The 25,062-nt window shown below is 36.6% G+C and overlaps 2 protein-coding genes across 2 annotated transcripts; one reads left to right on the top strand and one right to left on the bottom strand.

Moving 5' to 3' along the window:
* The first annotated feature begins 1,189 nt into the window (after positions 1-1,189).
* spc25 (SPC25 component of NDC80 kinetochore complex) lies at positions 1,190-7,009 on the top strand. The gene is made up of 7 exons (XM_084420853.1): positions 1,190-1,298; positions 1,616-1,778; positions 2,869-2,934; positions 3,045-3,191; positions 4,072-4,176; positions 4,491-4,589; positions 6,707-7,009. Exons 2-7 carry the CDS (start codon positions 1,622-1,624, stop codon positions 6,841-6,843), a joined length of 711 nt encoding a protein of 236 aa, XP_084276979.1. The 5' UTR covers positions 1,190-1,298; positions 1,616-1,621; the 3' UTR covers positions 6,844-7,009.
* A 62-nt stretch (positions 7,010-7,071) lies between these two features.
* nostrin (nitric oxide synthase trafficking) lies at positions 7,072-18,538 on the bottom strand (the record flags this gene model as incomplete). Its single annotated transcript, XM_084422239.1, has 16 exons — positions 7,072-7,670; positions 7,747-7,830; positions 7,909-8,122; positions 9,953-10,078; positions 10,272-10,360; positions 12,350-12,458; positions 12,658-12,783; positions 15,047-15,145; positions 15,229-15,354; positions 15,436-15,534; positions 15,648-15,710; positions 15,800-15,881; positions 15,968-16,030; positions 17,346-17,429; positions 17,642-17,727; positions 18,512-18,538. The coding sequence occupies 16 exons, from the start codon at positions 18,536-18,538 to the stop codon at positions 7,534-7,536; spliced, it is 1,614 nt and encodes a 537-aa protein (XP_084278365.1). The 3' UTR covers positions 7,072-7,533.
* Positions 18,539-25,062: the final 6,524 nt, after the last annotated feature.

The raw sequence follows: 25,062 nt of genomic DNA, 5'->3' as shown, positions 1-25,062 counted from the left end.
TGGTATTTAGAGAGTTCATGTAAATTCAATGAGGAGCAAATACCTTTAAGTAAATTGTGCTCATTTAGTTTAGCAACAATAGCATGGCATTATTTATTTATTGCTTGTTTAATGTCTAGACAATATAAATTGTATGGTCACAAAGCTGTCATAAAGATTTTTAATGATGTTAAAAGTATTTTGTAAACTAAAATACTACTCTAAAACTACCTAAAATTACTTTAAAATGGCCCAAATACTGGTTTAAGAAGTTTTTCCTTCATCTGGGTAACTGAGTAAAACATCAGGAGGCTAAAATGTAGATAATACATTTTAATTGAGAGTTTAGTATAGTGGAAAGAACAGATGACAACAAACAGCTTAATATTGAATATTGTGTACGTGAATGTTTTAATATATTGCATCAAGACTTTCTCTAAAGAGTAGAAAACACTCGACACTAATACCGCTGAAATCCCTCTGGTGATTTGCATGATCATACATAAGTCATACTTACATTTCTAGCATTTAGCTACATGTAGGTAGATAAGACTGCTAAAATATAGGCTACAATACTGCATTTCGTTAGCCTCATAGCATAATTGCCTAAGTCCTTTTTATATATATATATAATTTAGGCAATTATGCTATGAGGCTAACGATTTATATAGCAATAAATAATTGATTATATTATCTCTACTCGAACCACATTTGTGGTCAGCAAATCCTCTGTCCACCAGAGGGAGGTGTTCATACACTACTTTTGATTATACATGCCTGGAATGCATCAAAGTTCATCAACAGAACAAAGAATTAGTTAAAATTAATATGCCCATTTGTGATCACAAATGCAATTATAAGCCAGTAAGACATTACAATTATACTTCCTACTCAAAACGTGTATTGTTTTCCTGTTCCTGATGAGAAAGATGTAATATGTGCTAAAATGTAGGTTACTTCAGACTAGGAATGAATGTCCCACATGAAAGAAAGAGCACACCTAGTGCAGTAGAGCTCAAACCACACTAGATGGCGCAGCATTACTGTAGGGACTTACTGTAACGACCGCAGATATGATATAAAATAATAATAACATAGCATTTTGAGGGGAAATAAAATGCATACTTCAGAGTTTATTATGTACACTATGAGCAATTAGCATGGAACAAACAACAAAGGTAATTTCGTGCCGCTATTTTGTAGATATGATGACGTAGCGTTTATGTTACGCCATTTCCGGTGTAACTGTTGACGGTCCAGGCGCCGATTTTTGAAAACAAGAAGAATAAATTTGCGTTTATTTTCATTCCATAAAGCGGGTAAGTGATTTAAATCTACTGTGCGAGTATTAAAAGAACATTTAATCAATCTCATCTAAGTTTCAGCGCATAGAAATGAAGGAAAAATATGAAAATTGAATCGCACTGAGGTTTTATATCTAACAATAACATCTTCATATTGTGTGCTAATTTGATATTAGATAGAATTATTATATATTATTATATTGTTGTAACTTAGAACAGAGTGGACAGACAGGGTGTCGTATGGAATAAACATGTCCTGAATGTGAGCAGACTGCGGTAGTAACGTTGTTAGTAACCGTCATTGTGTTTGTGTTGTTTGGATGATTTCGCAGCTCAGCATGGCATCCATCAGAGACTATAATGTAGTGGATCAGTTCAACAGCAGACTGGAGGAGATCAGGACCAAACTTCTGGATCAGGCCATGGCAGAGGTGCTCAATGACAGGGCTGCGGAGCTCTGCCAGGATCACAGGCAGTACATGAAGTCTGTCTTGGGTGAGAGATCCACAGGATTGTGTTGTGGTTGCCATCATGGTTTGAGTTTGGATGTGCATTTAAAGTGGATAGATGTTAATGATCTAGCAGTGTTATCCATCTACATTAAAAGTCGGTTGGGTGGTATGGCAAAAAATAAATAAATATATATATACCGGTATATATATTGTGATGCATTTAACTCTTGTGTGGCTGGTTTCACAGACAAGGCTTAAGCTAGTCTTAGACTAAACTGCATGTTTGAGCTGTTTTAACTGAAAGCAACTTGGACTGACATATCTTAAAATATGTCATTGTTTTGTCTCAAGATGCACACCAGTACATTTTTTTTTTCTAAGGCATGTTTATAAAAGCTACATAAAAGTCCTAATTTAACTTAATCTAAGCCCTGTCTGTGAAACCAGGCCGTAATGTCTGTATTTATGGATGTTTTTATGGACAATTCTGTGAAAACTGATTCACAGAATTGAAAAATGAATAGACAAATAAAAAGACTGGACTAAACTCATAATATTCACAATTCAACATTTGGAATAAAAAGCACTGATGAAATCTGAACAAGACCAAGAACATGCATTAAGAGGGTCAATTTAGTTGGTTTTAACCCTATATTATATCATATTTTATACATGAAGGCCTCTAAATTACCAACATGACCTAAACTTTGCTGAAAAACCTGTCTGATTGATAGTTTATGCTTTTTTAGCAACTAAAAGGCCTTTTAGTATAATTGTAAAAACATCCACCTTCAGATTGTGGTTCACGTGTCTTTTTGCTGTGAAATCTTTAATGATTTTTATATAGTAAACATAAGAATAACTTTTATGTTGTTGAAACGTTTTAATATTTGAACAACTTTATTTGATTATACATACATCATTTAAAAAAAAAAATATTGTCTTAAAATGTGTGCAACAAACACGATACAACAGACTTGTCCATCGCTCAGTCATCATTGCATTGCATTGCATTGCATTATTTGTTTTGTTCATTATTGATTACAGAGCTTTGATCATAAAACTAAGCATTTGCACATCAAATATTTATATATTTAATAAATGTTGATTTTTATTTATGTTTTCCTACACAGATACTTGCTTTAAGAAATGCAAGGAGGATGAAACCATGTTTGACATGATACATGCTTACAAACAAGGTAAGATGTTGACTGGCACAACAGTTTGACACTTTAATATACAGTACATGCCATCTGCAATAAGCAGTTGAATGACCACTATTATGTTTCTATATTGTTACTCTTTTTAGATTTGAAGGAGAAAACATCTTTACTGAAAGAAAAGAGTGCTGAACAGCTTGAGGCTGTGTCGGAGATTGAAGACAAGGAGCATCACAAAGCACTCTTATTTCAGAGAATTGAGAAGCTCAAGAAGGATCAGGCCAGAAACAGGGAATGTGTGTAGGCCTGTCTTTCCTCTCATGCACTGTCATAGTCTTTATGTTGATGTGTAAAGCTCGGGACACACCAAGCTGACGTCAAAGAACTAGCGGCGACGAAAGCTGACTGTGCTGTCGCCTCGCGTCGGCTGCGTCACGGCCTAAAAGCTGCGCTTGAACACCAAAAAGACTTAAAGGCGACTGTCAACTTACACGTGCATTGTGCGCCTGCGTACAAGGAAATATCAGTCTATATCCGCAGGTATCAATGGGTATCAATAGTCTATTTTCGTCATTAAAAAAGGGAAACAAAAACTAGGACTGCAGATACACAAATCAGTCACGCCGTTCACTTTTTTCATTCTAGTGGGCTCATGTTATTATGAAAATATTTGTGCATTCAAATGCTCAGGTAAGATACATACATTTATAACTGCCTTCTGTCACCGTCTTGACTTCTTTGCCCGCTTTCATCACTTTCACTTTTATTCCTGTGCTCTGACTCGTTCTCTAAGCTGAACAGCCAATCAGAGTTCACTCTTTCACAGACGGCCCGATGCCGATTCAACCCGAAAAAAACTAAGCTGACTGTTGGCTTGGTGTGTCCTGGCCTTAATGGTTTACACTTAAAATAAAGGAGGCGGAGAGATAGTTATCCGTTACAGATGAGTGATTCATGAACACTTTCTGAAACATTCCACCAAATAATCTTTTGTGAATCATTTACTAAGAATATAATTGAATGAAATGCATGTTGTATGCCCAATAAAACTAATATTTATGAGCTCTATTTGTTTATAAATGTCATTTCCTGCACGTGACTGTTAGGTGACAGTCACAACAGACTAAGGTTTATTATTACTGATGTCCTTAATGCTTGTTTTATACATTTTTATAGTGATTCAGTCACAAAACAAAGCCAACAAGGACAGACTGAAGAAGCTGAACAAGTGTAAAGACGTCTTTCAGAAACACCTCAGTCTTGAGATCAGAAAAATCCAAGGTAAAGTCTTTGTGCTAAACTATAGCGTATGATTGAAGTATGAAGTTGGTGTTTTTTCTTTCATTATGTGTTGAATACGTCATACAAATACAGTGAGGTTCAAAAGTCTGATTCAAACCTGGAAATTAACAAAGTTTAGGATTTTATCACTATTTCTAGATCACTAATCAAAATTTACCATTTTTAATTGAGCTTTTTCACTCAAATTTGTGTTGTTTTTAGAATTTGTGAGAAAAATTAAAAGCATTTTTAATAATTGTCTCATACTTGGAGATGCAAGTTTTGATGGTGTACCAACATCTGTTGATTTGCAGGTGAGAAGCTGCAGTTCGTCTTCAGGAACATCAGTTGGAAAGATCCAGACATGGTCCATACGTTCCTCCTCCAGCTTGATGCAGAGGGCGTTTACCACAGTAAGTACTCGTCTTCTGATCTGTTTTTTATCTTTAAATTAAACCTGATTTTCCTCCTGCATGTGATTAGGCCCCAGCATTGGTTTATACTGATAAAATATTATTATTATTGCATAAATAAAATTTATACTTTTAAATTTACAAGGTTTTAAAAGAAAATTTTTGAAAGAAGATGCTCACCAAGGCTGCATTTATTAGATGCAAACACATTGAAAACTGTAAATAACTAAAATAACTTTTTTCTATTTGAATATATATTAATGTAATTTATTCCTGTGATGCAAAGCTGAATATTCAGCATCATTGCTCCAGTCTTCAGTGTCACATGATCCTTCAGAAATCATTCTAATATGATGATTTGCTGCTCAAGAAACATTTCTGATTATCAATGTTGAAAACAGTTGTGTTGCTTAATATTTTTGTGGAAACTGATTTTGAATATCAATCTTTTTTAACATTGTAAATGTCTTTACTGTCAATTTTGATCAATTTTAAGCATCCTTGCTGAGTAAAAGATTATTAGTCCTATCTTTTTAAAGGGGTGGTTGATTGCTATTTCACTTTTTTCATTTTAAATACTGTGTAATGTTGCTGTTGGTGCATGAACAGTATCTGCAAAGTTGCTGCGCTGAAAGTTCAACGTAAGCGGAGATATCGTCTTTTAAAAATCAGGAAGTTTAATGCCTACAAAAACGACTCGAATGGGACTACAACGAGATACTTCCCGGGTTTTATACGTAACTAACCCATACATTTACATCAACCCTCCCTCCGGAACATGTTCTGCTGTCGAAGAGGAGGAGTTATAGTGGAGAGAGCTGTAGCTGTCAGGACTTCTGTGTTCAGGCTTCCTACAGACGCTGTAGTTCGTCAACAATGGTTAAAATTTAAGTTTGATTATGTTCCTGACAATTACAATCGTAGTTTAGCTCTCTGTGCTGCGCATTTTACGGAAGACAGCTTCCAGAATCTACACGAGTTCAATGTCGGATTCAACAAGAAACTATTACTCCAACATGAAGCAGTTACAGCTTTAAAACCAGAGGCCACAACCTGCAAGTAAGATTTAATCATTTTAAGACGTAATGTTTTAGTTTTATCAAGGATGTAAAAAAATGCCAGCGCTGGCTTTAGTATATGACAGATGCGTACAAACATTTTGGACCCGAATTTGTAATATGTACAAATTTTGTAAACGTATTTTCCATGTATACTTTATGACGTAATTTTTTTATTTGATCAAGAACGCAAACCAATGCCAAAGCTGTTTGGTTATAGTAGCTAGTTTGTTCGATGTTATTTTGTGTGTATAAGAAACGTGTGCAAACTTCAAAAAATTATCGCAACAGCGAACTTCAGCTGCTGTTATCACATGTACACCTAAAGAAAACGACAAACTGAGTAAACTACCGGTAAGTTTTGTGAATAGTTAAACGGTTGTTCATTCTATCAATAAAACACTATGTTTAAAAAACGGTATTACTCAGTCCTGTATTCAGTTATATTAAATGTTTAATCAGGGGGAAAGCGTATCTCAAAAGCTAACAAACAGCAGTAGCATTTTCAAGTATCAGCGTGTGGAAATTCTTTGAGAAAATAATAATAATTAAAAAAAAAATACCATTCAGAAACGTTTAGTAAGAGCCGTGTTTGCGGAGGTTCTGCTTGACTCTCTTCATCACCGCTCTCTGGGTCTGATTCTGGCTCAAACTGATGAGGCAATATTGACACCATTACATTTGACCGGGCCAGGAGCACATGTAACTGTCGCCCGTAAAGGTAATGGGCGTGAAGATTCCGGACGCAGTTTAGCCAATTACAACACACCGGCCGAACTAACCAATCTGAGCTCATTGCCTCTTTCTGAGGGAGTGGTTTCATAGACTCAGGAAGTCAACCGGTCGTTCAAATGACAGAGGAGGAAGCGGCTTACAATAAAGGTGAAATTTATGAAAAATAAGGTGTTTTTTAACAAACGAAACACGAAGACATGTTATATTGCAGCCCATAAACACAATCAAGCAAAGAAAAAAGGCAGTAAACCACCCCTTTAAATGTTAGTGTATGACTGACAAAACCAAGCACTGAATAATGTGATTATATTCCCCCCTCTTCAGTCATCTCTTGTGATCCTCCACTGGAGAAAATGGCACATCTAGAACACAGACTGCAGGAGACCAACAACTTTTCGGCCTTCCTCGCTAATGTCCGGAGAGAGTTTGTGGCGCTTCACAGTGGTGCGAAGATGGCCTGACTGATGAACCGAAGCTAACTGTTCATTTCAGATCCATTTGAAGCAGTCAGAGACCATATTTGTAGATATCATTCCTAAGCATATTGAGCTTTTATTTACCTTTCAATCTTTTGTACATTCATTTATTGATTTGTAATTTTAGCAATAAACATAAATGTGAATGAAATGATTTGAAATGTCTTAATTTAGTTTTATACTACAGTGACAAGAAGTTCTAAACCATTTGCATTTAGTGGTTTATTACTGTGCAAATAAAATCTATATATTTTTTCACAATACAATACATTTTGATAAAATGTTTTATAGCCACACACTTGTATTTCTTTGATAGGCTTCCCATGGTCATGAAAAACCTGAAAACATGACCTTTTATAATAAATAAAAAGTCTTTCCAAACTTTATAGGAATTTTTGTAGCAAATAAACTGCTCTAAAATATTCAATCGGCTAGATATTGCTCTTGTGCACCGTAACACTACACACAGGCTGTAGTGATGTATGATTTATGAGTCAGTGAATCTGTTGAAATGATTCATTTGAATGATTTTCAAAAGTCCTTTTTCCTGTAATCGCATGGAAAGGTCATGGGAAAGTAATTAGTTTAAAGTGTGTTTAACTCGACAGCATGAATGAATCATAATTCAGTGGCACTGAGGTCGGTGACCTTTTTCTTTCACATGCTCTTTTGAAGCTAAGCTTCAGATGACTTCATGGCAGTAAAAACAGGCAGCTCTTCGACGTACGTGGAAGGGAAATGTCCTCTCTGTCCGTTCAGCTCACCGAACCACCAGCCCGTGTCGTCCTTCTGAAAGATGTCCAGTACGTCTCCTGCCAGATTGAAGAGGGAGAGTCAACAGAAAGCATGTGCTGAGGGATGATGTATTAAGATGAACTACCATATTACCTTCAGTAATGTTTAACTCGTCCTCTCTTTCTGACGTAAAGCTGTATAAAGCCTTGCATCTGCCGACTGAGCAGAGTTCTGCACCTGCTTAATAAATCAGTTTGTGTGTTAAGAAAATCCTTGAATGGAAGGGAAGATAAACACATGTGGCTCGCTGTTCACCTTTATCCTCTTCAGATTCAGTCACGCATCCATTAACCGGACCGCTCTGTTGATCATCGACTTTGGTCGTCTCATTCGAGGGCTCGCTGCTTGTCCTATCAGGGCTTTGGTTGGTCAGCGCACGCTTATTGGTCCTCATGGACTGCCGGGATCTGAACGGAGTCTTTTTGATCCTCATAGGTCGGGAAAGTTGCACTACGCTGTGCTCACAGTCCTGGAGCAAAACCAGAGATAGAATTTAAAAACTCATGAAACATATGGGTGATTTTTTGCTAAACCTTGTTTCTTAAAATTGTGATACTGTCTCTATCCACCCTGCAGCCTAGAGGAAACATATATATTACAGTTAACAAAGTGTAGGCTGTTTGAAAGCAACAGCATAAACAAAATATGATGCTAAACTAGTGTTGGCCTATTTTCTCAGTTAACCCACTTGTGTTTATATTGCTTTCCATGGCCTGGATTCATCAAGACTTGCATGTTTAATGGAGGTATTGCATGAATCAGAATCAGCCAAGGATGATTTAAGAGTTTAAATCTATATATAATATATAACAAAATAACCATATTTGAATTTTTTTTTTTTAATTTTATTTATGCATCCTCCTGCAGTACCTACACAGACTATGCACTTAAAATACATGCTAATAATAGTTTTACTAAAATTCTGTGGTATTTTATTATCATTGAGATCTTATTATAATTTAATATTTTTAATTTCAGGTCAAGGTTTAGTTATTTTGTAGTGTTTTGTCATTTTTACAAGTTTTTAGTTTTTTATCTATATAGTTTTTATTTTTTCAGTTTTAGTTATTTACATCAAGTTAAACTAAATGAAAATGGGAAAAGTTTTCTTGGCAACTAACTAAAACTTTATATATATATATATATATATATATATATATATATATATATATATATATATTAAGGTACACTATGTAACTTATTTGAGTCAATACATTATCAATCCTTCTTCCTAAACGTGTTTTTGTCTTACCCAGATTCACAATGGTAAGTCTATTTTAAGTGTTTTTATTTTAGACATGACGGGATGGGTTTCTCTGGAAATTGTGTACTTGCGTCACTCGCCAGTGCTGGTCTCATCATGTCCATAAATAGAGAAAAGTTGCTCCAGTCATGACAAATCGGGTCCTCCTTAGTTATTAAGTTGTTACATTATAGTTGTTGTAGCGATGTGCTGGAATTTATTTTCAAGGGAGTATCGTGTCTATTAATGGGTAAAGCTACAGTGATGTCTTTATCTAGTCAGCTTGAGATCCTTTCCATCTAAACCGGTTGTTTTATAGGCAGTGGAATAATCTCTCTTTTTTTAAGTTATGAGAAAAAAACATTCAATGCAGAGTTAAAACACAGGAAGAACAATGTTCTTCGGCAAAATGCATGCAGTTTGGTTTTTTAACCGCTAGAGGGCCAAAAGTTACATACACAGAGATTCCGGAAAATACATGGATAAAAAGACACGGGATTTGACCCGGGTTCGTTTGATTTTGGTTCATTCACACTGCCAGTGATTTTCAGGAATCAGAGAGTGCATTCACACACAACCGGTAAAAATCCCGTAAAGACACGTGACATTGATGATGTGACGTTAATGTCTCAGCAGTGTCTTAAGTTTGCTTTTGAGCTGCGATTTCTCTCTCGAGAAACCACACTTGTGCATTTTTTTCTCTGATTCGATCATAAACTTGCGCATTAAGTACCGTTTCACAGCTGGCGAACGATCCCAGCTTCAGCGTCATCACTACGACACGGCATTATTACGGCTTTTGTTCACACAGCGCGCGTTCCGGGACTGAACACGGCAATGTTACTAGGTCCCCAACACGGCATCGATCCCGGCATCAATCCCGGGTCGTGTTTGCGTTCACACAGAAGGCGCTCTGGCAATTTGCCGGCAATTTCCCGGGTTCAAAGCGTTGTGTGAAAGGGGCTGTAGTGTATCATTAAGGTCAATTTTATTTCAACAAACGAAATAATGCTTCTAGAACTGAACAGTTTTCAGGATAGGATGTGTAAAACTCACCCTTTCTTTCCATTTAGTGATGCTGTCACTGAATCGATGTCTTGATTTGGGTTTTCCCTCTAACTCCGCCAGACTGTGGGTCAGTTTGCAGTGTGTCGCCTCTAAAAGGTCCAGTTTGAGGATGGCCTACCGAGAGAGATCAGTCAGTATTTATTTTTTGTTAAAACCTAATCATTAAATACAATTTTTTTTTTATAAAATATAATATCTGAACATAGTGGGGTCAAAAAGCCTGAATAAAAATTTAATTTCAACCTTATTTTATTTTTTTATTTTTTTAAAGTAAATACTTACAATTTAATGAAATGTAAGATCTCACCTCGTCCAGTAACTGTTCTGTTTCCTCAAGGGTTTTTTTATTTGAGAAGTTTGGTTGTTCTGTGTATACTTTCACCATTTTCTCTAAACCTGAAAACCAGATTTGTGTCAGCGTTGAGCTAGATGTCATATAATGTGAACAATATAACAGGACAGAACCACCTAATAAGATCTCTGAGGAATAAACCAGTTCTGTTTAAAGGGGTCATTTCACACTTTTTTTAAATTAAATTCCCAGATGTCCTCTTCTAAAGTAGTAGCTTCAGCAAAAACCAATGAGATTCATTCTTGCGTGTCAAGCAGGTTCGGTTGAGCATGTGTTTATGTCCGCTGTTTAATGTTTATGTGATTTAAAGCCTAAATTAAATCTGTTCACCATAAAAAGCGATCGAGTCTCTTCAGAAAATTTGGACTAAAACCGCTAAATTCATATGGATTAGTTTTACCTCTTTATGAACTTTTTGAAGCGTCAGAGTTTCGTAGCTCTCAATTGAGGGACAGAAATTTCTCAGATTTCATAAAAAAATATCTTAATTTGTGTTCTGAAGATGAACGAAAGTCTTAAGGGTTTTGAACAACATGAGGGTGAGTAATTAATGACATGATTTAAATTTTTTGGTGAACTAACCATTACTAACCATACATCAAGCTCTTAACTGAAACCTTTAATAAAAAATCATTAAAGGGGTGGTATAATGCCCTTTTCACAAGATGTAAAATAAGTCTCTGATGTCCCCAGAGTGTGTATGTGAAGTTTTAGCTCAAAATACCCCACAGATATTTTTATATAGCATGTTAGAGTTGTCACTTTTTGAGGGTGAGCAAAAACGCACCGTTTTTGTGTCTGTTTCTTTAAATGCAAATGAGCTGCTGCTCCCGGCACAAGGGGCGGAGCCTCAACAGCTTGTGTCCTTTTACCTTACACACACATGCACTGAAAATGTTCAAACTGAAGTCAGACAATGATGGAGAGACTCAAGAAGAAGTGACAACATGTAGAAGCAACAGGACATTTCTGAATGGTTAGTTGATGAATTTATGTAGCTGATGTGTAGTTATCTTCTTGTCACTGATTAGCATATTCTGTCATGATAATCTATAAATGTTCCCAGGGGGCGGGGTTTATGTAAATTTTAGGGTTGGTGATGTCACTAACCCGGGAGGAATGTTGTGTAGTCTCTACCAGCCGTTTGTTGTAGTCCTAATAAAACAATTTCTTTAAAAGCAAATATCTCCCTTTGCTTTGAACTTTGAGCGTTGTAACTTTGCAGATGTTGTTTATGCTCAAACAGCAACATTACACACTAACTAAAGTTAAAAAAGTGAAATCATATTCAACCACCCCTTTAAAAAACCTAAAATAAAATGTTATAAATGTTTTAATGTCCCTATACAAACAACGGTCTTGATATGAGGAGTCAATCAGGCCACGCTCCGGTACAGTGCACATTAGCAGCGATCCTAAAGGAGCACTATTAAATATGAAGCAAAAGACAGCGGACTCCAGACACATCTCAGATTAGCTCAAAAGATAATAACAGACGTATCGTCCTCTTGTAATCTGCTACTTCGGTGGCTTAAGAGGTTTCAATCTAGGTTTCAATCTAAACATAAATACGTTAATAGACGTCTCTTTGATCGTTGCGCCTTGTCTGCTTCTTCAGTTTCTCATGCCATGTTTTAAAACGCCACGTCTAGTTAAAAGTTGAACTCGACACCCTGCGCTCTTTACCATTCTGTTCACGTGTTTAAAAGCACAAACGCACTGGTTCACTCACTGCAGTTTTAAAGCCTTCATTAACTCTTCTGGTCAGTGGGTGGGAATGTCAGCCAGCAGGTTTCATGACTCAAAGAGCTGATAAGGTGATAATAAAGATGTTCAGCGAAATTGAAAACGTGCTTAATAACTGTTCACGTTACAATGTGACCTTGTGACTTTATAGTTTTAAGGTAAAATGGAAAAATAAATAAATGAAATGCAGGATATTGAAGGTCACTTTTAAATTATTTTAGCACCCCCTCTGAGTTGTTAAGCCTCCCCTTAGCCAAGAAAAAAATCCCAGCCTACAAGATCCAAACCTTCTCTGTCGCTTTTAGTTTTTGTGATGCAGTCGTCTAGACGCTGAAGCTTAGTCCTGATGCCATCTCTCCTTCTGTCTTTTCCCATCACTGTTTTTCCTTCTTCCTCCTGCACACAGACACACACACACACAGACACACACACACACACACACACACACACACACACACACACACACACATACACACGCACACACACACACACACACACACACACACACACACACACACACACACACACACACACAACAACCCATTTCATTTAAATTCCTTCCACATGAGTTTGTGCTGTAAACTCAAAGACTTACAAAGTAGTCAGCCATGAGAAATTCAGCTTTGTTCTCGTCCGCTGTAGCGCCAACATCCTCGACCAGTGATTGAATGTCTTTCTCCACATCAACCCTCTGTACGGCCTGCTCGATCTGTTTGTGACTCTGCCACCAAAAAAAAGACCTAAAAGTCAGTTTAACCACTTCAAGAAAAATCTAAACAAGGACATAATATATATATATAAATGTGTGTGTATGTGTAAAGTTACATTTATGTAATATATACATTAAATGGTAACACTTTACGTTAAGGCCCCATTAGTTAACATTAATTAACATAATAAATGCTTTAGACGTAATTTTCATTGTTAGTTCATGTTAACTAATGTTAACGAATGAAACCTTATTGTAAAGTGTTATAATGCACATATTGGTAAATATAAATGGTATCTATTGAATTAACTTTTAACTGATATAACACCATGGAAAAGAAGCAGGTTAATTTCCCAGAATACTTTAATTTACTCTATTTAATATGTAGACAAATTAAAAGACTTAATTTTTTTAAACAAAATATTATATATTTATATAATATAAATACATAAATATAAAGTATGTAATTTTGTATTACTGCATGGAAATAGTAAATTCTATGTTTTTTTTAAGTATTGAACAGTACTGAATCCTATGGAAGCTTGTTTCCGCCAATGAATAATAAATAAATAATAATAATTGCGACTTTTTATATCACAATTCTGATTTTTCTTCTCACAATTGCGATATATCAAGTCAGAATTGTGACTTTTTTCCTCACAATTGCAAGATATTAAGTCAGAATTGTGAGAAATAAAGTCGCAATTGCGAGATATAAAGTCAGAAATGCGTGTTATAAAGTCACAATTCTGGGAAATAAAGTCGCAATTGCGAGATATAAAGTCGCAATTCTGAGAAATAAAGTCGCAATTGCGAGATATAAAGTCAGAATTGCGTGTTATAAAGTCGCAATTCTGAGAAATAAAGTCGCAATTGCGAGATATAAAGTCAGAATTGCGTGTTATAAAGTCGCAATTCTGGGAAATAAAGTCGCAATTGCGAGATATAAAGTCGCAATTCTGAGAAATAAAGTCGCAATTGCGAGATATAAAGTCAGAATTGCGTGTTATAAAGTCGCAATTCTGGGAAATAAAGTCGCAATTGCGAGATATAAAGTCACAAGTCTGGGAAATAAAGTCGCAATTGCGAGATATAAAGTCGCAATTCTGAGAAATAAAGTCGCAATTGCGAGATATAAAGTCAGAATTGCGTGTTATAAAGTCACAATTCTGGGAAATAAAGTCGCAATTGCGAGATATAAAGTCGCAATTCTGAGAAATAAAGTCGCAATTGTGAGATATAAAGTCAGAATTGCACGATATAAACTCGCAATTGCGTGTTATAAAGTCAGAATTGTGAAATATAAACTATTCCGAGGTAAAAAAAAAGAAAAGAAAAAAAAAGTCCTTAGAATTTTTCCTTAGAATTGGACTTTATATCTCACAATTGTGAGTTTATATCTCACAATTCTGAGAAAAGATGTCAGAATTGCGAGATATAAACTCGCAATTGCGTGTTATAAAGTCAGAATTGCGTGATATAAAGTCGCAATTGCGAGAAAAAAGTCTGAATTCTGACTTTATAACACGCAATTCTAACTTTATATCTCGCAATTCTGACTTTATAACACGCAATTCTAACTTTATATCTCGCAATTCTGACTTTATATCTCGCAATTCTGACTTTATTTCACGCAATTCTGACTTTATATCTCGCAATTCTGACTTTATAACACGCAATTCTGACTTTATTTCACGCAATTCTGACTTTATATCTCGCAATTCTGATTTTATTTCACGCAATTCTGACTTTATATCTCGCAATTCTGACTTTATAACACGCAATTCTAACTTTATATCTCGCAATTCTGACTTTATAACACGCAATTCTGACTTTATATCTCGCAATTCTGACTTTATAACACGCAATTCTGACTTTATTTCACGCAATTCTGACTTTATATCTCGCAATTCTGACTTTATTTCACGCAATTCTGACTTTATATCTCGCAATTCTGACTTTATTTCACGCAATTCTGACTTTATTTCTCGCAATTCTGACTTTATTTCACGCAATTCTGACTTTATTTCTCAGAATTGCGAGATATAAAGTCAGAATTGCGTGAAATAAAGTCAGAATTGTGTAAACTCGCAATTGTGAGATAAAAAGTCGCAATTATCTTTTAAAATGTTTTATTTTGTGGCGGAAACAAGCTTCCATAGAATCCAGTTCCAATTCATAATTGCATTAATTTTGTTTGTGGTCATTTCAATTCAAATTCACACTCATGAATTCAAAGGCAGCATCTAAAAATCTGAATTCCTCAGTTGCTCACATGAATGACGGTCTGTGCGTATACAGTCATGAAGAGGCTGTACTTGTTTAAGGTGTCGGATAGAGTCTCTATTCTCTGCTTCTCAAGCTCCTGGACGATCTGAAATGCAGCACTGAATCAGTCAAAATGCAATGGCTTCCGAGACAATACATAAATATAAGGATGTGTAAAACAGCCTGAACCTGGTAGCAGGTTTTCAGTGTGTTCTCCAGCTTCAGACGGATGTGGTGACCCTCCATGTTGGTGTTGAAATATTCCTCATCAACTCTGGCCTGAAGCTCTGCTGATTTAGTCAATCTGTTAAACATCTGGACAAAAACGAACACATTTTATCACAAAAATAGTTGTGTTAACCTATTTTTTCCCTGTCAGTGAGCAATCACAAATACCTTCTGCTTTTCTTTCTCTGTACTGATTTGCTTATTTTTCTCCACGAAGCTGAAGAGAGCTTCATGTTCTCTAGTCAACCCAATCAGCTTCTTCTTCAGCTGTAGAAACAGACATTTCTGTTCAAAACGTATATTCTCCTCATGGCAAAATTACTTTTTTAATATTGAGTCCTCAGAATTAGAAAAACACACTTCTATAAGTATTTTCTTACCTTAATTTGCTCACTCCAGTTTGTAAGAACAAGCTTTCCTGATTTTTCAACGGCATTGTCAAGCTGTGTTCAAACAAGACTTAATGTAAACATGCTTCTGTAAATCCTAATGTGAATATATGCATATGTTGCATAAACATTAAGTGACATACCGGTCTTTTTCTTTTGCCGTGTTCATCTAGGATTTGACGGATTTTCTGAATAGCATCTTGGTTGAGAGCATTTCCCAGTATGCTGAAAGAATAAGCCCAAGATAAATACACAACAGCAACTCACATGAATAATAAAAAAAGAGCGTATCATCCAGCGTAGCGTCATACCGGTGAGCATCTGCTGAGGCGTACATTTCATCTGATATGAAGGACCACGCACGATATGTGGAGCTTTGAAGAGGAAAAACTGTCAATGAGCATCAAATATTAACCTGCACTGCTGATGCAAGACACATTACACTGCAAAAAAGTCTAAACTCTTGACATGAACAGCAACCATTCATAAGCTATAGGGGTGGTTTCACGGACAGGGTTTAAATGAATCCAGGAGGCCTTAATCTAGAATAGATGATCTTGAATAGGAATAGGTAAATAGAATAGGTAATTGTGGCTTATAAAATGTCTTTCTGAAACACAGACTAAGTACAGATTACTAACACCTGGACTAGTGTCAAAAAAAAAAAAAAACCCGGATTAATTTAAAACCAACTGTGCTAATCTGAATTAGCATGAATGAACCATGAAAAGCTTAAAATTGCATGGTACTGAGAAGCAAATCCAAGGGAAACATTGACAGCAGAAAACAACTGCAATAAAAAAAATACAATAATAAAAAAAATCTGAATAAGAGAAAACTCTTTTAAAGCAAACAGCCAAGTAAAACTGCACACACACACACACACACACACACACACACACACACACACATATGTGTATATATATATACTGGTAGATTTAATTTAAGACTAAATTTAGTCCTGGAGTAGCTCTAGTCTTCCTCCAGGAAATCAGTTTATTAAACTATCCCCCGGTTTCACAGACAAGGCTTAAGTCTAGTCCTAGACTAAAATGTAAATCTGAGCTATTTCAACTGAAAGAAACTTGCACTGACTGATCTTAAAACATGTCAGTGCATTTGTTTTGTCTTAAGATGCACACCAGTAATGCCTTTTTCTAAGGCATGTTTATAAAAATTACTTAAACTCCTAATTGAACTATGACCTAATCCTGGCTTAATCTAAGCCCTGTCTGTGAAACCAGGCCTATGAGTCTATAGGGATATTTAAAACCATGACAGGGAAAGCAGATTTCTGTTAATCTGGTTTAAAGGGCTATTTTAGGCCAGGACTAGGCTTAATCTCTGTCTGGGAAACTGCCCTTATAAATCTATCCATTTTTTATATAACATTTTTATTTTTTTATTTTTTTTATCTACTTAGCTTTCATCCCTTAATATTTATTGCTAAAATTATTACATTTAAGTATTTATTTTACTGTATATTTATAAATTAAAACATATTTGATTTATTTTACTTAGCTTACATGTTTTAATATATTTATAAAAATCACACAAATCAAGGTTTTAAAGAGTACATTTAATTTGGGACATTAGAAATGCAAACTGCCCTGTTTTGCACCCTATTCATATGAAGTGATTCCTAAATCACACAGTAACTCAGGGTTTGATGGAGACGTGCTCACTCACTTGTCGCTCATCTCTTTCGAGACTTTAAGGAGTTTCCCTGCGATTTTCTGAAGTCCTTTTGAGTAGTTGATCTCCAGTTCAGATCTAAATTCAAAGAAAGCCGTGTCAGTTGTATTGGTCTTTGAGATTCTGCCCTGCACTTTTTTCTAAGCACATTTTCAGGAGAACTATTATATTCTTTTCCATCTCATTTTCTTCTCCTGAGAATGGAAAGTCGAGTATCTTTAGTGTCATCTAGTCTTAGAGGTCAAGCACTACAATAAACTTGCTAGAAGAGAGCAGAGTTCGTATATTACCTTTGCTGAAACACGGCCAAGAGCTCTTTGCAGAAATACTCGCCATTCTTAGAGATTCTCTTCAGGTCCTGATACAGCAGATTATACTGAAACAAATCATACAGTTTAATGAAGCAGTAAACCACGAGATGATCTATCTATCTATCTATCTATCTATCTATCTATCTATCTATCTATCTATCTATCTATCTATCTATCTCTTAACATTTTTTGTTTTTATTTGTTTTAACGTTTTTTTTTAATTCTTAAAAAATATTTTTATTTAATTTTTATTTATTTATTTTCAGTTTTAGTAATTTAGTACTTACACAGACTTATTTTATTTCAGTTAGTTGGCAACATTTTTACTTTTCATTGAAAATGTATATTTCATTTTAGCATTATTTTAATTACCAAAAACTGTCTAACACTAATGTTCAAAAGAACCGCAATGCCCTAGCAACCACGCAGTAACTGCTTAGCAACATCCTGGCAAATCACTTGGAACCAAAACACCCTAGTAACCAGACAGAACTCCCTAGCAACCACTAACATCTCTGAAACTGCCTCTCACAACTAAAAAGTCTTTCTCTTGTCTCTCTGTCTACACTTTCAAACTTAGAGGATTTAAAAAACTTTTTCAAGTTATATTTCAAAACTTAACAAGTTCAAGCTTTCAGGTTAACAGCAAAGCCTTGACAAACGTTACTCGTCTAGTTAATAATAAGCAATTCTTCAGAATGTCAAAGTGAACAGAAGTGTGTTTTATACGGAGACGTCCACGATCAACATTGACCACCTCATCTTTACTCTATATACTCATTCTACAGCAGATATCAGTAGTTGAACTCATTAGTAAGAGTTAACAGAATGAAACAGGTCTGGACTCACAGTACAGCTGCTCAGCGGGTCCTTCATCTTCACACTGGTGGAACTATAACTCTGCTGTTCAAACTTTGACCTCTCTCCGCTCCTGAAGAATGCATGCGGAAATCACCTGTGTGTCTGTGCACAAGATTACTGCATTATTAACCCACCATAAAAACAAAGGAGTGGCGTAATGCATGACCAGTCCTTGCTATAGAAATCACTGTGCTTCACTTTGCATGAAGTTTTGGCATGATGTTCGTCTTGTTGCCAACAGGAAGCATTATAATGTATACCACCAGTCAAAAGTCTGGTAATATTTTAGAATAATAGTTTAAAACTATGAAATAACACAAATGGAATTATAAACTAGGTTACAATAAAGGTTGCAAAAGGGGATTTTCACAGCGATGCTGTAGAAGAAACATTTGAGGTTCCCTATAACCTCTCAGTGAACAATTCTTAAAAGAACCATTTTGTTTTATAGTGTAAAGAACATTTACATAATCTAAAGAACTTTTTACCACTATAAAGAACCTTTTGTGCCAATAAAGAACCTGCTTATTAAGTGCAGGAATTATATAAAAAATTCCATCAAATTATAGCCTATATATTTATATATTTTGAGCTTCAACTTTGTCTAGATTCCAGCTCTGGACACTCAGCAAATTAGTTTAGCCTATTGTTATGCTCAACATTTTTGTACAGAAATTAATTTATGCCACAATTTAAATTTATTAATAAAGTTTTTTAAAAGAATACTGGACTCTGATTAGTCAAATAATTCTGTGGTGATTTCTTTTGTGTAATTATGCTGAACTGCAAACAGTTAAATTGCAAAGAATTCACCGGAATCACTATATATATATATGTATATATATATATTATTTTTTTTCTTACCTATAAATTATTGATTTTTGTTATATTGTGCATTTACATTTTTTGTGTAAATGTAAATTTTCCTGTTGTAACGTTAGCGAGAGTGATAGAGACAGACCATATTGTTATGTGTGTTATATTGTAGCCTATATTTATTTTTCTTGTTATTATTTGTTTTGTGTAATATTGGGTTACACTTTATTTTAAGGTGTCCATGTGTAACAGTTCTAGGTTAAATTCACTGTTACTAGTGCTTCTTCACTACACTAGGGGGCGGTGTCCTTAGTTGTTGATAGCAGAGAAGAAGTGAAGTTAAGGCAGAGGTAACTAAAACATGATTGTGAGTTGTAGTATTCATCCTTGGTTTGGCTTTTTGATGGGATTTTTTTCTTTTCTTTGCCATTCATTTAAGCCTTCATGCTGAATAAGTGTTGAGACAAGCTTCTCTATTGGACTGTGTCATGCTAAGTTTGACTGCGTAATGCGCGTGTGAACTACCAATGGATTATATTGACTGAGTTTACCATCTTTGGAACTGTTTAAACCTCTGGAACTTTACAACAATGAAGGCTTATGGCAAACAGCGTTGGAAGTTCAGGTTTTTCTATCACGCAAACCATTGACTGATTTGTATATATGGAGTGTCCTGTTGTGGAGGGTGAATACATTTGTTGTTACTTGTTTGGCATTTAAATATAATCACTGCAAACGCTCAATGGATGGTACACTACCTCTTTATAGTGGTTTTGTTCTATCTTTTGAAATTTAAGATGGTATGTTACTCTTAAGGGCACCTGAACAGGGACATTCTGGATAATGTTGAGTGAAAGTAGTGTGTATATGTATCAGCAAAGTGGTATAAGTTGTTTGGTGTAAGTTTGGTGTTTACTCTCCTGAAAATTATGCTACCTCATAATATTTCCAAATGGATGATCCTGCCGAGGACGGAGTCTCAAAGAGAACCTAATTATAGTGCAGAAGAATTTATGGTGTGTCGAGAGCCCATACAAGATCTGATTCAATCATTTAGTAGTCTTTATTTAGAACCTGAGCAGGATGATGAGGCTAATGAGGTTGACGATAGTACTCAATTACCACCTCCCCTTCCTCTTGAAGAGGAGGATGAAAGTCTTATCTCTATGGTTTTGGCCAATAGAGTTAAATATTTGGAAAATACAATGAGTAAGGTAAAGGAAAAACTGAATATCCATTTTGATAAGTTTGAAACCCAGTTTCTGGATAGTTTAGATACCTATCAGAACAAAATCAGTTCTTTAGAAGTCCAAGTCAAAGACTGTGAAAGATCCTTGAGACAACGAGAGGAAGCGATAATTTTAGAATCTAAGAAAGAGTGTCAAGAGTGAAACAGGTCTTAAAGGAGAGCATTCAGGATCTAGGACGTGCAGTTATGGACTGTCTCAAGCGGAGAGATGCTACCTCCACACCTGCAAGGCATTCAACTCCACTACTTTGCATGAGTGAGGACAGAACACGTGATAACCTTCCCCGTGTATTGGCGAACCGGCGTTGGACCAATATATCGGGCCTTACACAGATACTTATTCTCGATCCATTCAGTTTAAAACTCCCATTAAAGGAGTCATAACCTAGTATTACATTGGATACCTACTGCTGTATTATAGTCTTTCAGGCCCTTCTAAAAAAGAAAAGTGGAAAAAAAATAAACACAGACCTACTTTTACCCTTATTTCTGAAGGCATTATTGTCTCGCGAGATCAATGCGATGTTTTGGCTGTCGTGGACGCTCATTTTAATAATGCAAATGAGGGGCGCGTTGATTGGTTGAAGGAAGGAGGGGGGTTGACACGCAGGTAACTTCAGCATCATTACAAACTGACATCATGGCGCAAGTGGTGAATAAACCCGACTCGGCCGCGACCTACGGGATTCAACCCTACATGTTTGAGCCGGACTCTGAACCAGAGCTGGAAAGGGAAGATGTAGAGTTGTTGGATGGACGTCTACATCAAGATGTCTCTGAATGGTAAAGACAATCATTTTGACAAATGTTTAGCGCACACACATAACGATACGCCAGTTGAAAGGGTTGTTGGGACAGCGTCATTAAAAATGAATTTCATCCACTGGTCCCTGATAGTTTCGTCCGATTTTGGGAGATAAAATACATTTACATGTTTTTTATGGCAATCAACCACAGAGCAAGTCCGGTGTGCACTCGGTTTCTCCATCTTTCTCGACTGAAGGGCAGACTTCCTGCTGCGGTGTCCATATATGGTATATCCTACTACCTCATGACGTCAAGAGGGAGCTGAAATCAAAATCTCGTATTTGAGTGCGCGTGCACGCACGCTGGTTTATTTACCCTGAGGTAAACAAACGCTTCACTTTTAAATATCGGCTTCCCGGCCAGTGTATAATCGTTAGTCGATCATAACATACATTGATTCTCGTGGAAAAGTGAAAATTGCAGGTTATGACTCCTTTAATATTGAGTTTCCTAAATTCAGTAGATGGAGAAGATCCTTTTGCATATTTAGAGAAATGCGAAGAGTATCTCGCTATCCAACCTTAGAGTAATGCTGAGATATTGTCTATGTTGTCATCTGTGCTTACCCATACGTCTAAGGACTGGTGGATAGCAGAGAAAGCATGTGTTAAGACCTGGACACAATTTAAGACAGTTTTCCTTCAGTCATTTCTACCTGAAGATCATGAGGTGGAGGAGGAGAGAAGGATCAGAGAAGGAAAACAGGGAGTGGATGAGAACATTCAATCTTTTGTTTATCAGTATAGTGCTTGAGATTAACCATGACGGATCGTGAGTTTCTTCAAGCTTTATTGAGGAATTGCAATCTGCACATTGCTAGTATCTTGAGAGGGACTTTATCCACAATAGAGGAGCTAGTTTGTGTGGGCACACTGGTGGAATGGGACCTGAATGAAGAGAGAATTTTCTGGAGGAAGAGGCAAGCTGAACAAGCAACTTTGCGTGGCAAGTCGAGGGAGGTCGAACAGCCATAACATTGCTGTGTATGCTAAGTCTTCCATGTCTACTCTGATGCTGCCTTCAGATATTCAGTAACCAACATTTGGAAGCAATTATTGATACAGGTAGTACTTATTCTTTGATCCAAGAGTCTCTGTGAAACCAGATCAAGCATGAAGGGGAGATTTTACAGTCTAGTAAGGGTCAAACATTTTCTCTGGCAAATGGCCATATTCAAAATGCACTTGGTAAAGTTTCTCTGCAGCGTGTAGTGCATGGCCAAGCCTATCCTTTAAGAGAATTCATGATCAGAGATCATGATTTGGTCTTTCCTCTCATCGCTGGACTTGAATTTCTGACTCTTTCTGGTATGAAGTTGGATTTTGCCACCACATCCTATAAGTTCCCCAAAGAGGAGGAGCTACCTTATTTTACTAACCCTCCTGACTTGAAGCTCGCTATTACATCACCCTCAAGTACTAGATTGTATGTAGCACTTCCAACTAGACAGCAGACCAATGTTAGTCAAGCTATGATAAAGGAGTTGTTAAATACAGATGAGGCTTCAAGAAGTCAAAAAGAAATGGGAACAATTGTTGTTCGATTGGTATTTCCATCATTACTCATCAGATCAATACAAAAGACAAAGTAACGGCGAGGAAGAGGGCATATCCAGTACCCATTGATAAGCAAAAGTTTGTTTATGATGAAATAGCTAAAATACTGGAGAAAGGAATTATCAGACCTTCTACTTCATGGGCTGCTCAGATAGTACTTGTACCGAAGAAGGACTTTTCAACGAATGATGAATTCTATTCTGCAAGACTTCATTGGCAAGTTTTGCTTAGTCTATATCGATGATATTGTGGTCTATTCCTCCAATGTCAAGGAACATTATGGGCATCTTTGTCGATTGCTTACTGAACTGGAGACTGCATGTCTGACGCTGAATTTGAAGAAGTGTAATCTGCAAAAATTATTGACTTTTCTTGGGCATGTTGTATTGGAAGGAGGAATGAGGACAGAACCTGGTTGAAGCCATAAACTTCCCTGTTCCTAAGTTGGTGAAAGAAGTCCAACGCTTTCTAGGACTAACAGGATGGTACCATCACTTTATCCCACATTTCTCTGAGCAAGCAGCACCTCTTCTTTTCTTTCTTTTTATTATTGACAAGACATAGCTGCTTATACAAAGTATGAGACCAATGACATGCACCTCTTCATGCGCTTAAGAAAAAAGGCACTAGATGGGAATGGACGGCCAAAAGTCAGCATGCCTTTGAAACTCTTAAAGAAGCTCTTCAGTCTGCCTCCATACTGCAACCTCCTGACTTCAGTTGTGACTTTTGAGTGCAGACAGATGCTTGTAATATAGGACTTGGAGCTGTGCTTATTCAAGAGCAAGGTGAGAATGTAGTTGCATACGCTTCAAGACTTTTGCAAGGGACTGAAAAGCATTATTCTGCAGCAGAGAAAGAGAGCTTGGCAGCTGTGTGGGCAGTGAAGAAATGGTGTGAGTACCTAGAGGGGTGTCGTTTTGAGGTAGTGACAAATCATTCTGCCCTGATCTGGTTTTTTTAATCACCCCCAACCTTCTTCCCATCTCACGAAATGGGCGATCAGACTGCAGAGCTTTGAGTTTATTGTAAAGTATCGAAAAGGCCGATGTATTCTGGTCCCAGATACGTTGTAAAGAGGAGTGGAGGAAGAAAGTCAAGGAACTATAGGTACACTTACACTATAAGCTGGGAAGATATCGGCCGAGAACAAAAGGAGGATGCTACTCTCCAGCCACTGTGGGATGAGGCAAAGGATGGCGATACAAAATTTTCTAGCCGAGTACGTTATGTTAACCAAAACGGCTACCTTTTCAGAAGTACTATGGACAAAAACGGAAGCCAGAATGAATTTACAAGTTGTTATGCCAACCAAGTTTCGTGAAAAGTGTTTGCAATATGTACACGCCAGCCCGCTAAGTGGTCATCTTGCGTATATGCAGACGTTGAGGAGACAACTGGAAGTAACATACTGGACTGAGATTCATAAATATGTCTGGAGGATGTGTAAGGAATGCCAAGTATGTCAACAGTATAAACCTCACATTACCAAGCTTGCAGGTCGAGATACAGTCTACACCAGTGGTTGGGTTGAACCAGGATACATGCTGAAGATCGACTTGATGGGGCCATTCCCCAAAAGGACCTTGTTTGAATGAGTACCTATTGGTGGTAGTTGACTACTTTAGCAACTGTTTCCAATGAGATCTGTAAAGACTCCTTTAATAGCCAACATCTTGATCACAGACATCTTCACTAGTCCTTAAAATGATGATTGCCTCCTTATGTCCATGACAGTCACAAACAATGGGACCGATGGATTGCCGAGTTTCAATATGCCATCAATTCCACCTGGCAAAAAAGTACGGGCCGTACTCCGGCTGAGATTGCCTTAGGCAGGAAATTGAAAGTTCCATTGTAACAACTGGTGTACAAGCCTCCAAACCCTGACCAGTCGGCATACACTTTGCTACGGTATACACTTTACAGTGGCAAAAAGCAATGCTAGAAAGAGTTAAGGAGAATGTGAGTAAAGCGCAAGAATGACAAGCCCAATATTATGATCTACGTAGGAGATCAGTACAGTATGAAGTAGAAGTCTCGTGCAGGTAACGTAGGTAACGCTCTCCAATAATACGGGGAAGGTTTCTGCATTATGTCTTTCCTTTTAC

This window comes from Rutilus rutilus (genome assembly GCF_951802725.1).
Source record: "Rutilus rutilus genome assembly, chromosome: 10".
In the NCBI taxonomy this organism is placed as follows: domain Eukaryota; kingdom Metazoa; phylum Chordata; class Actinopteri; order Cypriniformes; family Leuciscidae; genus Rutilus; species Rutilus rutilus.
The sequence above is the reverse complement of the archived record's forward strand: the minus strand, read 5'-3'. Positions and strand labels throughout refer to the sequence as shown.

What these genes read in the sequence shown, in the direction of transcription:
- spc25 (XM_084420853.1), top strand. Translation starts at nt 1,622, where the DNA reads ATGGCATCCATCAGAGACTATAATGTAGTGGATCAGTTCAACAGCAGA. An exon ending in GATACATGCTTACAAACAAG is followed by an intron (nt 2,935 to 3,044) that starts GTAAGATGTTGA and finishes TACTCTTTTTAG; the next exon opens with ATTTGAAGGAGAAAACATCT. An exon ending in TGAGATCAGAAAAATCCAAG is followed by an intron (nt 4,177 to 4,490) that starts GTAAAGTCTTTG and finishes GTTGATTTGCAG; the next exon opens with GTGAGAAGCTGCAGTTCGTC.